General features: G+C 33.8%; 1 protein-coding gene across 39 annotated transcripts in view; it reads right to left on the minus strand.

The window, feature by feature from the left end:
* LOC117121821 (ankyrin-3-like) overlaps positions 1 to 11,821 on the minus strand; it is a 136,233-nt gene extending 124,412 nt beyond the window's left edge. For 38 of the 39 annotated variants that reach the window (XR_004447634.1, XM_033267186.1, XM_033267167.1 and 35 more), the window contains exon 1: positions 5,914 to 5,958. Coding sequence is in view for 37 of the 39 variants with exons in the window: in XM_033267186.1 (XP_033123077.1) it covers positions 5,914 to 5,943 (30 nt within the window). In the remaining 2 variants the exon portion in view is untranslated. Of the gene's footprint in view, positions 1 to 5,913; positions 5,959 to 11,643 lie in introns of those variants that run through there. The other variant, XM_033267152.1, reaches the window with a different exon arrangement.
* Between the last annotated feature and the right edge of the window lie 1,972 nt (positions 11,822 to 13,793).

Below are 13,793 nucleotides of genomic sequence, written 5' to 3' on the forward strand. Positions count from 1 at the left end.
CTCACAGGCACCATCCCTGCTCTACCCCACTACCCAAACCCTTTAAATTTAAAAAAAGGGGCAAAAATGAATATATACTCAAGTATTAAGAGTGACATTTCCAGCCATCAACAGTAGAAAGTTCATACTTCAGACCAAGCTAAGGCAATCAGTAAAAACACCTCACTGGGCCCCTTTAACTTTATTGCAAATTTCTTCTTATCTGCCAACAGTCCTGCATTTAATGTGTTTGTGTTTTAATATTTTATACAATCAGTGATACCTTCCATAGTCGCCACACTGTCTCGGTAATTTTTTCTCTATTAATCCCACGTTTCAAGTTCATTTGGTGCTTTTAATTCAACACAACTAAGCAGGCCTACATCTTCTATAGAGAGTAGTAATGACTTTATGCATTTTCTGATAAACAATTCCTCTTAATTACCAAGAAAGTGTGATAGCCTCTTTAACGTGACCAAAAGCTGTTAATAATGTAGCAATCGAACCAACATAAAAGCTTTTTTTCTAAGGCGTGCTGAAAGGCATGATGGTGTAAAATTCTAGTGAGGAATTACACACCAAATTCTTAGTAAATGTAATCATCAACAAAAAATACAGGCTCATAGCTTTTATGGTTTCCTATGCAAAAGCATTAATTGTGTATTCAGATTATTCATAAACCTGGTAGGTTCGGATGACAGCGCGCTGAATACTATTACCGCATCATTATAAACTACTCCCACCAGGGAGTTGAGTTCATGTGTTGCGTACATGTTTAATCCAGATGACCGGGGTAATTATGCGAGGTATGGAAGTGTTGAAATTAAATATAATGTAAAACCAACATTATTACAATTTATGATTTGTAAAACAGCAAAATTGAAAAATGAATTTTTTACTGTTAGATTCATTCATCACACTGTAAATTTACAGTAGGTTTAAATTTTCAGTTACAGGTACTGTAGGCATGTACAAACATAGGCCTACTACTGTACAGTACAAAAGGGATGCAATTGGACAATCAAACCTCCTTAGTTTCTTATTCCTTAATATTAAATTTAAGAATTGTCTGTGTCAAAATTATTTTGTTGTAAAAAATCATATATTTTTTTACAAACTTCTGTCAAATTGAGGAAGAGGAATCTTAATTCTTGAGTGCTATTGGAAGATTTTGCATAGTAAACCTTACTATCAATTCTACTTGTACCTCAATGATAATCTGCATCCTGGTAAATTCAAAAAATAAAATCGCCAGTAAATAGTTAGGAATCATACTGTACGTAATCTCAGGTAATTTTTACTCTTCACAAAATTGTAATAAAATGGTTCAAGTACAATTATTAAGGGGTATAATAGTCTATCATCTTAACACATCTACAATAGTGATTTTGTAAGTAATATACAGTATAGCTCAATGTTCAAATACCAATAATAAAAGCGTTTAGCATATTAACTCAAGCACATAATTATTACTGAAGACCACCAACATAGTAATTTTGGGCCTGCATTCACCTTTCAAAAAGGAAAGCTAACTTGGAAATGACAATGATATTGTCACGTATGTAGCCTTTTTTTATGCATTCATTGATCATTAAAAGTTAAAAAGTTACGATATCCATTTTTTAAACTCAATATAGGGATGCCAGTTCATGATAGTTCATTTATTTATGCATAAGTCAATCATTCTGACCAAATTAGAAGCAACTGGAGAACCACTGATGACTGTGGCTACCATTTGGACAAAAGCTCCCGACAAGCCAAGAGATAAGATAGAGATTATGAACACCCCTTACTATTAAACACAAGACTAAATACCATCTTTACAGAACCTTTCCAGTGTACAAGCCATGCAGATTCTGAACATTTCTTACTAACACAAGACTACCATTTTTACAGAACTTTTCCAGTGTACTGTACAAACCATGCTATAAGACCAAGACAGTTTATGAACACCCCCTTAGTGACAAGACTCTACCATCTTTACAGAACCATTACAGTGTAAAGCCAGGCAATAAGACCAAGACAGTTTATGAACACCCCCTTAGTGACAAGACTCTACCATCTTTACAGAACCATTGCAGTGTACAAGCCAGGCAAAAAGACCAAGACAGATTCTGAACACCCCCTTAGTGACAAGACTCTACCATCTTTACAGAACCATTACAGTGTATACGCCAGGCAATAAGACTAAGACAGATTCTGAACACCCCCTTAGTGACAAGACTCTACCATCTTTACAGAACCATTACAGTGTACAAGCCAGGCAAAAAGACCAAGACAGATTCTGAACACCCCCTTAGTGACAAGACTCTACCATCTTTACAGAACCATTACAGTGTACAAGCCAGGCAAAAAGACCAAGACAGATTCTGAACACCCACTTAGTGACAAGACTCTACCATTTTTACATAACCTTTACAGTGTACAAGCCAGGAAATAAGACCAAGACAGATTCTGAACACCTTACTGTTACCATCTTTACAGAACATTTGCAGTGTTCAAAAGAAAAAACCGTTATGAAGACTAGTTTTGTCATCACGGCAGAGGACTTGGAAAGAAGCACCTTGATGGCCTCACTGAATTAGCTGGCAAGAAATTAATTAGACTATGTACTGTAAGCCAGTTAACTTATACTAAAAGTAAGTACTGTAAACTTCAAAAGCACAATATCAGCAGTTTAGTTAATTAGAATATATTGGCCAATCCCTAGGGTCGTCTTAATGTGACAAGTTCTGGACACTAATAACTTATGTCGCAACTGCTTGTAAAATGCATTAAATGCATGCTTCATATTGTAAACAAACTCCATCAACTTGGCACTATCTTTATGAACACTCAAATTAGTATCCACTATATTAAAAAAAAAAAAATATGTTTGTTATCGATCATTCTAGCTTTTAGATAAAAAAGAAAAAAAAGATGATTTATATTGTGCATATTGCCTCTGCTCTTTACATTAACTATTAAGAGAATATAAAACACTGTATAAATAAAATTGCAACTATCATCTTAGATGTATTGTGAAATCCTACTCAATCAGGGGAGGGGTTACAGGCAGGAATCTTTTATATTAGTGGGAACGGATGATGACCTCTCAGCTTTGACCTTACAGTATAAATCTAAGAGCCTACAGTATTTGATAACAAACCTTTTTTTTGCCCATAAATGCTAAACAAAATTAAATAAAATCAATGACAACTCCAAGATGTATGATCACTTCCTTGATTGCTGTACTGTTTATTTACTTGATTACACAACATCAGCTACTGATATTCTGCACCAATATTATTTCAATGGGTTCATGCAGATCAGCTATAATATAATTTTCCATAAATTTATTGCAATGACCTTTATTATAGCCAAGCTACACTATATATATAAAAAAAAAATACTGCTACAGTGCAGTACCTGTTGGGGGATGTGGACTTGTTCTTGCTTTACAAAATGGTTGTAAAAGAATATGGTTGAGACCCAAAGCAGTCAGCTCCAGTTACAACATTGAACAGTGCATAATAATACAATTTGAAAACATTATTGTATCCACAATACATAAATTTGCATACTAGCGGTGCATTCATGAATACATTTAAATAAGTAACAGGATACAATATATTCAATATAAAGGATGTACTCTGTGGTAAATTATGCCATAAAAAAATAAAAAAATAAAAACCACAAAGATTCAGCAGAATTCAATTGCTTCCTGAAGTGGATCAAATAAGTTATGAAGGTTCTTCCAATCATTGACACTGATCACCACCAATGCCGTAGTAAGCTATTGGGACAATTGGGACAGTCGCACACAATTTTTCTAATGGGTCCACATTTTTATGGGTCCAAATTATGCAGTTTTATGCATAAATGAGTACATTTTTTGAAAAATGGGCCCATATTTCTCATGAGTCATATTTAGCCTAAAAATTGGTAAAATTTTAAGAAAATGGGTCCACATTATTTGAATATCTACCCTAATACCGTCCCGCACTGTTTGAAAATTCTGGCTACGGCACTGATTACCACATTAAAGTTTTAACTGAGAGAATCCTAAAACTGAACCAGCCAATCAATGTTTAAATGCAAAACATGGATGGCCTTATTGCATTAACGTGTTTGTTAAATTGTAGGCCTACAACCTGACCAAATTAAGAAACAAGGGAACATTTGTTTGTGTGTGTGATGAGGGCTCGTTGTCAAGGGTCGCATCCTGAAAAATTAAAACGGGCAGCCAACTGGCTGACCTGACCATCATAGTCCCTTGCCTTCTTCATCAGTGCTCTCTGCACTGTGGAATCACAAGCTCTAGTACTGTTAGTGAACAAAACCATATCGAGTACAGTATGTACAATCACATTTGTGACAGTAACTAATGCATGTTAATAGAACCAGATACATCTACTGTAACTCTGCATTTACTTACAATAGTGTAGCACGATAGCTGTTAATATCATTACAACCATGTCCCTAATCCATGTAAATTGTACACAGTAGAATCCTGATCTATAACTAAGTAAACCACACTTATTCACGCCTACTGTTTTTAAAAGCTACAGTCGCAAATGGCATAATTTTTAATATTTTGACAAACATACCTTTTCATTTCATGACCATTTGTGATATGTCCAACATTAGTAATATAGCTATGTACATGGCATACTATTAGGCTAATAGTGAAATATTATTGCTTTTAAAATACCAAAAATAACAAAACTGAACATCCATCATTTGCTTGGAAAATGATCACATACATACGGTATACTGTACAAGCAAAACGTTATGCAATATGTTTTAAAATAGAAATATCTCGAGAAGTTTGAGTAATGTCTTTCATGCATCCCATGTAATCCTGTGTGAATTATTTAGAACACTACAGTAAGGATGGACCTGCTCTAAATAATAAGAGTGGATTTTAAAGATGGGCAAGTGGGTTAATAAAGGTTGGTGGAGGGCCATAAATTAGCTTTAGACCGGATGAAACCTCTAGGCTAAGTGGTCCTACCCACAACACATCACAGGGTAACTAGTCTTTACTGTAGGGTGTTGGTAGAGGGCCATAAAATTAGCATTAGACTACCCCTGTAGGTGAAAAATCTCCAGGTCAGGGGTGGTGCCAGCAGGGAGCTGAGGCTAAGGCCCCCTGTCGGGAAGAGCTGGAGAAAAACCACAATTCATCAGGGCGAAAAAATGTACAGTTAAGTATTTTCTACATATTGGTAGACTCTAAAATCAATTAAATAAACCTTTGAAACCCCTAAATTGTCATATTTTTTCCCTTTCACTTTCTAGAGGTTTTGAGTGACGCCTGACCACACCCACTTTTTTGTCGGGGCATCGGCCCCCGTCGGGGATGTGGAGCAATTTCTAGAGGTTTTGAGCGACGTCTGACCACGCCCCTTTTTTTCGTCAGGTGCATCGTTGGGCCAATCATGGCGCCACCCTGTGGGTGGACCCACTCATTCATTTATTCATTCCTTATAGCCTTTTATAAAAATCACAATACAATTTATCATAAGTATATCACTGATACTAGTCTTAATGAGGCTTACTGTAGGGTGTTAAACAGTTAGTCAAGAGAAAAAACATGATGCTGCAGGATTAGAACCATGTGCCCTAGGATTTTAAGACCAGAATATCCATGACCAAGCTACTGTACAGTTGTTTAGTTCCCACTTTAAATAATGTATGTAAAATACATTTAGAATTTTCCTACAATTAATCTAGAAACCCAACTGCATATGGCTGTCTTAAATATTAAGTTACTGTATGCATCAGATGTTTAATTTTCAAAGATAGGAAATCATAAAATGCATATTGTACAGCACCCCTTCTACACAGATTTATTGAGTTAAATATTAATCAACATTATCATCATTATTATAATTAAGCAATATTATTTATAACGTATTAAATATGAAAATCATCAAGACACATACATACCACTTCAGCCTCCAAATAGCTTGGTTTCATCAGCAAGCATACTCTAATCGAATCTGTCTCACAAACGGAAATTCAAAACACTCTCCCATCAGATCCTGCACCCAGTCAAGCATGAATGATCCCATAATGCATAGCAAGTTCGTATATATATATATATATATACACACAGGTATATATTATTGGTTAAGCTTTTCAACGGAAATTAATAATTTGCATTCAAAATTATGAATTCTTTAAAAGATCGGTACTGAATATTATGAGAGGCTTACTGTAATGTGGCTTTCTATTTCATGGCGTATTAAATATGAGATGGATATTTACAGTATTTGTTTTTAAAAGAAAATAATTATTATTATATAAATCAAAAGCCGATCAAGAAAAATTGTATTTTATATTTGTAGACTCAGTCCATGAATATTAATTAAAATCTAAAATGTAGCCAAGGGAAATATAATTAAAATGTAGATGAAGCCAATGAGGCATGCAATCTACAAGGCACTTGTTGTATACAGTATTATTATTATCATTAATATTATTATTATTTAAAAAATATTATTATTATTATAAATTGTTATTTCTACATTTCTTGGTATATCCTCCACTATGCAGTTTGAAGGATTATCCTTTACATACATAAACATTATTGGAATAACAACAATAAACATATCGGAGGACTGAAACAGAACAGATTGCAGATCTTGCTTGCGTAATTTTAAAGGAAAACTACCCGGTGCTCTGGATCTACTACACACCTCTCTTCGACAGCTCACTGACCACGCCCACATGCAATTTGGCACAAAGATGCTTTGAGTTTTCTTCTGACATTTTGGTTGTATTGAGTTTTCAAAAGTAACATGTCTATCACCATAATAATTTGTGTTCGTTCCACAGTGCCAGGTTTTCCCTAACAGGTGTTCTCCGTCATTCCCTTACAGATAAGCTAGAGATCACTCCTACTGTACATCAGCCCCACCATGTTTCATTTCCCCCAACAGATTTTACTCTGGCTCCTGATCCTCAACAGCTAAGCTATGCTACTGTACTGTACCTCGACGGCAGGTTTCGGTCCACCCGCTGATGCTTCCCGTCCTCAAGCCATATCCTTTACGATTGAATTTTAACAGCATATTATCAAATAATCAGTCTAACTTCTGGAGTTCCTACTCAAGGGTTTTAGTATTTGGTGCGCTTCTTATACTGAAAAAATATACTGTGGTTCTTGTTTGTGTACAGTATCTGTTGTTATAGGCCATTTTCGTGAAATTTGAAATGAAAATTTCTGATAACCTGGCAACTACCACTGGGGGACTTCCAGAGGCCTATGCACTTCGCGCTACGTACAGGGGTACTGTAGTTACCAGTGTGTGCGCAACACTCTATCTGACACTAGCTAGCTGCTCAGTCTAGGCCAGGCTGCTGGAAGTCCCCCAGTGAGTTGTGAGACTTTGGAGGCATTATTTCAAAAGAAACCCGATAAATATGGCACAGTAGTGGCAAGGAAGAAGATATTTTCTTGTCGTATTTTTAAATTGGAAGCTAATGATTGCTTTTTATTATGAAAAGTAAAGCAAATCAAATATTGATTATTTTTTTTAAGCTCAAGGAAATGACAATATTATTTATAGCATTTCACTTCAGGAACTGCACAGCTGACCTACAAAAAAAATCCCTTTGAAAGCAAATTGCTAAATTGTGCTTATTTACAGATTATAAAATTACATGGTTCAGTAGAAAACAGAAAAAATATACAAATTACTACAATTTTGAAGGATAAACTACATTCCAGATCTTTAATCAGCCTTACGGATTTGTGTACATGATATACTCATTCAGCCAAATTGATATCAAATGGAATAAAAGCTGATAGCTACAGTAGTTTATGACATATAACAAATGTTACTTCGAATAATGAAAGGAAGGCCATGATTTGAAGTTTCAACCTTTATTGGGTCATCTTCAGGAATGAGAAAACTATAGACACTGATTAGTGTATGTATTGAAGATGACCCAATAACGGTTGAAACGTTGAATCATGGCCTCCCTTTCTTTATTTGGAGAAATGTTTGTTCTACAGTACTGTATGTTATTTAAACATAATTAGTGGATCTGACATCAGAATGACAAAATGAAAACCTTTATTTTTGGAAATAACTAGTCTACCCATTTGTACTTACTGTATGAGAAAGAACATTTGACCATCTGAAAATAACAATGTATTACACAAGTTCTTAAAGGCCAATGCAGAATACAATTATTACCATTGCTTGTGTACTAACGAGGCATTATTAGCTTTCATTGTCTTTGTCGTTTTTGAAGTACAACACTTCTAATAAAATATGGGAAGGACATTATGATTTGTTTCAATTGCAATTACTGTACTGGCATACTAACAAGGCATCAAATTTGATCAGAATTAATAGTTTAATGAAGTACAGTTGAACGATGTTCAACTTCAAACAGACATGTAAATGATTTGTTTCATTATGAAATTCCAAGGATGTGTTTCTACTGAAAATGAGCTACTCAAGTTGTTCTTGCCCTGGTAGTCATAAAAACTGAGTCTGTGCCAAAGAATGTTCTTTTCCATGACAGAATCTTTACTTTTTAAGGGACTGGTTTCTACATTACTGCTACCACAAATCATTCAGACGAAGTACAGTGTATCTAAACTTTCTTTCATATATAAGAACCAGTAAAATTTTGCCCAGCCTCAAAATGTTCGGGTATTGCTTAAACCCCACAAACCTCAAAAAACCACCGCAAACCCCAGTAAAATCTCTTGATTATGACAGTCATGTACCGTAGTTTAAGACTCACTTGGTACCACAATAATATAAAAAAAAATTAATTAAGTTTATATTCATTTTTTTTTTTTCACAAAAAATCAACATTTTTCCTCCTAAAAACTCCAAAAGTCTCAGTTTAAAAACACTTTCAAAGATAGTGCCATACCATGAAGGAAAATCGCTTCTGATGATTAATGTAGTAATTGATTATATAACCTTTTTAAACATTTACTTTACTGATACTGTATACTGCGCCTAACCTGATTTGTTGGTTTACCTAGGTTTTTTTTTTTAAATAAAAGCCTAATTTAAAATTTTACCTCGGCCTCAATTTGTTTTGATTTTTAAAGCAATTTTAGTCTCAGTGTTCTAATGTGTATCTAATTTAATTCATCTTTTTCTCACCATAAAAAACCGTTGTACATATCTAATACTTCTTATGTTAAATGGATTACGTACAGCTAACTAAAAACTTTAAAATGCTTAAAAGTCTGTAAATTAAATTATGAAGAAAGGCACAGGTACTGTAGCCCATGAAAAACTGTTTTTGGTTTTTAGTTCAGAAATACAAAAGATCGAGAAGGATTACATAAGATAAGCTCCAAGATTACAAATGTATGCATCGAACAGGCGTTCGCAGTGGCGGATTTAGAGAGGGGGGGGTCGGGTGTAAGGGGCGATTCCCCCTCTATTTTTTGTGAAAAATTTTTTTTGTATAAATAGCTTATCAGTAAATTACCAAGCTAAATAGTAGAAATCAATCAAATACAACATCTATTAATTAAAGGTGCTAGAGGTTTATTAAAGGGAGATTAGCCCGCTTGCATCCCTACCAAGCCTCTTCCTTAAGCAGTCAATTCACACATTCACGCCCCCCACCCCAACCACCTCATTCTTGCAGGGCTGGATCTGCCCCTGGTTAGCATGCATTCACAGGATGGGTATTCAGGATTACAGGCTTAGTCAAGCTATAATTTTAGCTTTACAATTATTCAAATTCTACAGTAGGTATCTTTAAATACATAAGTTCATGAATTCCAACAAATATTATATGAACTTGATGGATGAGGGCAGTGTTGCATTATTAGTCTAGCATGGATCTTGGTTTATGGTTACATTATTGGTACTGTATTATTGGTAAAGTCCAGCTCAATTGTTAAATTGTAATTTTTTAATCATGTGATCACTATGGAGAGCCTAATTCTATGTTTGTTAAAATGTAAACATCCTGAGAAACCTATCATGCTTTCTCCAACAACAATGATATTTTTTACTACAAAAATCATTAATACATTGCTTAATACCAGCCAATGTCAAAAAAATATTTCAGCATGTTAATTGGTAAAGAAAGAATTTTCTTATTCTAATTTTCAATTGAAAGGTAGGTTCAACTAATTGCTAAAGATGACTCAATATTAAGGAGAAAACATTGAATCATGTCCTCACTCTTATTATTCGAAGTAACATTTGTTCTATATACCAAAATATTTAAAATATTGAATTGTGTTCTAAGGATTTTAGTACTTACACAAGATTCTGTATTTAAACAACAAATGGAGACTGAAAACTATTCTTTGTCACACATGTTCCTACAGTATTTCAGCAACTATAATCACTATAAGTTTTCCATCTTTTTTATTATACATGATATTTAGCTAGCTGGCCCTGTTCTATGATAAATAATAAGGCCCAATAAAAAAAATTATTAGTTTATCACCCTCGTGCGCAATTCTTCTATAGTACTGAAAAAAATATTTGAAATTTTTTTTTTCATTAAATAGTTAGTAGATATTGTTTGTATATATCTGAATAATGTTTTTCTTTGAATATCAATGAACCAGCAAACAACCCAAGGGTGATATTGGCTTTAGCAAAATAAAAAATATATTATTGGTAAAGTCCAGCTTAATTGTTAAATTGTAATTTTTTAATCATTTGATCACTATAGAGAGCCTAATTCTATGTTTGTTAAAATGTAAGCATCCTGAGAACCCTATCATGCTTTCTCCAACAACAATGATAATATTTTTTACTACAAAAATCATTAATACATTGCTTAATACCAGCCAATGTCAAAAAAATATTTCAGCATGTTAATTGGCAAAGAAAGAATTTTCTTATTCTAATTTTCAATTGAAAGGTAAGTTCAACTAATTGCTGAAGATGACTCAATATTAAGGAGAAAACATTGAATCATGTCCTCACTCTTATTATTCGAAGTAACATTTGTTCTATATACCAAAACATTTAAAATATTGAATTGTGTTCTAAGGCTTTTAGTACTTACACAAGATTCTGTATTTAAACAACAAATGGAGACTGAAAACTATTCTTTGTCACACATGTTCCTACAGTATTTCAGCAACTATAATCACTATAAGTTTTCCATCTTTTTTATTATACATGATATTTAGCTAGCTGGCCCTGTTCTATGATAAATAATAAGGCCCAATAAAAAAAATTATTAGTTTATCACCCTCGTGCGCAATTCTTCTATAGTACTGAAAAAAATATTTGAAATTTTTTTTTTCATTAAATAGTTAGTAGATATTGTTTGTATATATCTGAATAATGTTTTTCTTTGAATATCAATGAACCAGCAAACAACCCAAGGGTGATATTGGCTTTAGCAAAATAAAAAATATAAAAAAAAGTCTCCCTCCTTTTTTATAGGGCCTATGTGATATTTATTGCCTGCACCATGATATACTGCATGATAAAATGTAGTTCCCTTTTGCTGTTTTTGTATTGCATTATTGGTGAAAAGGTTTGTTGTATTCTTAAAAGAGATTTGATTCAATATTGCAGAGAAAGCATACAGTATACAAGACTATGACCACAGCCTACCTTCCATATTATACAGTATGCTAATGTATATTTATTACCAATAGGAGATTATGGAAATGATTTTAATGACCAAGATAATAAATATCAATTACATTACCTTAATGAACAAAGCTTAACTTCTTATAGCATTAAATTCCTAAACGAGAGAAGCTGATTGTAGATGCTGTAGGCCAGTCTAGATGTACAGTATAAGACAGACTATCTGTGATGCTAAAACACTTCAGACAAGCTAACAACAAATTCAAAGCCTTGTGTAAAGCTCTTGTTGAAAGGTTCAAGTATTTGCTATGGGGCTCAAGCTTAGAGACTATTGGACAATTGGAGCTCATTACATAACAATGGTATTATTACAACAGCCATTGACAACAAATAACCAGTGAACCGTGACATGGTTGCGAGGTCGACCAACAGTTAATCAAGCATATATTATGTGGTGCCTGTATTTATTTATTTATTTATTTATTTCAAATGTACATAGTATTCTGGATAGAATCATGCTATGCAAAGTTAATCAAGGACATATTATGTGGTACCTGTATTTATTTATTTATTTATTTATTTATTTATTACAACTGTACAGTATTCTGGATGGAATCATGCTATGCAAAAGCTCTGGTTTGAATTTTATTGTGGTACATTAAATCACAAAAATATTACACAGAATACTTAAAAAAGAAAGATTCAATAATTCATAAACACTGTGCATATACTTACGTCAATATAAACAGAAATTATGTTTTGTCACATCATGCGTATGCCTACATTCTTATCTTGTCATCATAATATTTTCTTCAAACAATTTTAGCAAAAATGGGGTCATACCGTGTATCTGGCTTTGCCCTTTAAAACACTTTTTATTCCATATTTAGTGGTGGATATGATTAAGGTAATATATCAGCCAAATGGGGGGAGGGAAGGGGAGGGCCAATCAACAAAATGGGGGTGTGTATCCTTTCTAAAGTAATCAGTATGAAAGTTCATGATAACGCACCTAATATGAGTTATGATTGTGTACATATTAAGCAACGCATGTTGACACACAGTTTAAAAAAAAAAGCTGTCATTGATTTACAGATCTTTTACAATAGAAATAAATAAACCAGCCAATATGTCTATCACATAAAAAAAATATTGGTTTTAGCTTGTAAACTGCACTTCAGTGTAGAATAGTTTATTTAAGGTATACAGTATAGGATTTATAGCACTTATCCTTTTTGGGAAAAAAAATAGCTCGAGGATCTTTTTACTTTAACTGAATACAAAATCAGTCTTGTACAACTACTATTCCTAGTTGCGCAAGTAAACAGAAGGTACGTTCAGACACATGCCATGGATGAGGTACCTTAAGGCAGGTAGAAGCTAATATACTGCTTAACATTCCAAAGTATCAACACTTGATTAACTGACGTTGCGGAACAAGCGGAAGTTGCGGCTGAATTATTCAGATGATGGGAATTTCATAATGCTCTATAATGCAAAACAAAGCATAAACCTATGAAAAACATGTGTACAATTGTTTTACTGGCTTCATTTGTTTCAAATCATTGAAGATGATTACCGTAAATCCTGATCAAACAGCCAGCCAGGTGCAATATAATGGTCAAGAGAGGAAGGTTTGGGGCGTTCCCTTACCTACAGTATCAGAGATCTAGGAGGCTATGCCCCTTAAGCTTTGGAGTTTTAGCCATTTTAATCCTTTACATAAATGAACTTTTGGCTTCTGCCAGAGGAGGGCGACCACTCCTTTTGCCACCCCTTTGCAATACAGTAATTACCAAAAATAATAATTTGCAGCTATACTTTGTAGTTTATACTTTGTTTTGCGAAACTAAATCACCATAGGTACTCTTCCTTGCCCGTTGCAATTTACACATTTAGTGATCGGGACGGAAAGTATGCCATGACTAATAAGCATTGTAGCAGAATATTTTACATGATATATTTAATCATCATTTTATTTCAGAATTATCATTTTATTTCAGTGTGGTATGGTTGAAAGACAAGAAAAAGAAAACTTTGAATGTTAACGATGTGTGGCATGCTACAACTAGGTGCGATCAACAAGGCCCTTGATATCATCAGGGTATACTAGAGAAAGATACAGTATCACAGATAAAGGAATCAAAATCAATACATAGTATAGCAATCATCAAGTTTGCCTAGGCACAAACTGAATAGGAGCTGCAGATTGTGGCAGATGACAGTATAAAGCCTTGAACAGGATGTGAACTGATACAATTATGACAA

This window comes from Anneissia japonica, unplaced genomic scaffold (assembly GCF_011630105.1).
Source record: "Anneissia japonica isolate Jap-2015-1 unplaced genomic scaffold, ASM1163010v1 scaffold2392_len1475705_cov187, whole genome shotgun sequence".
Lineage (NCBI taxonomy): Eukaryota > Metazoa > Echinodermata > Crinoidea > Comatulida > Comatulidae > Anneissia > Anneissia japonica.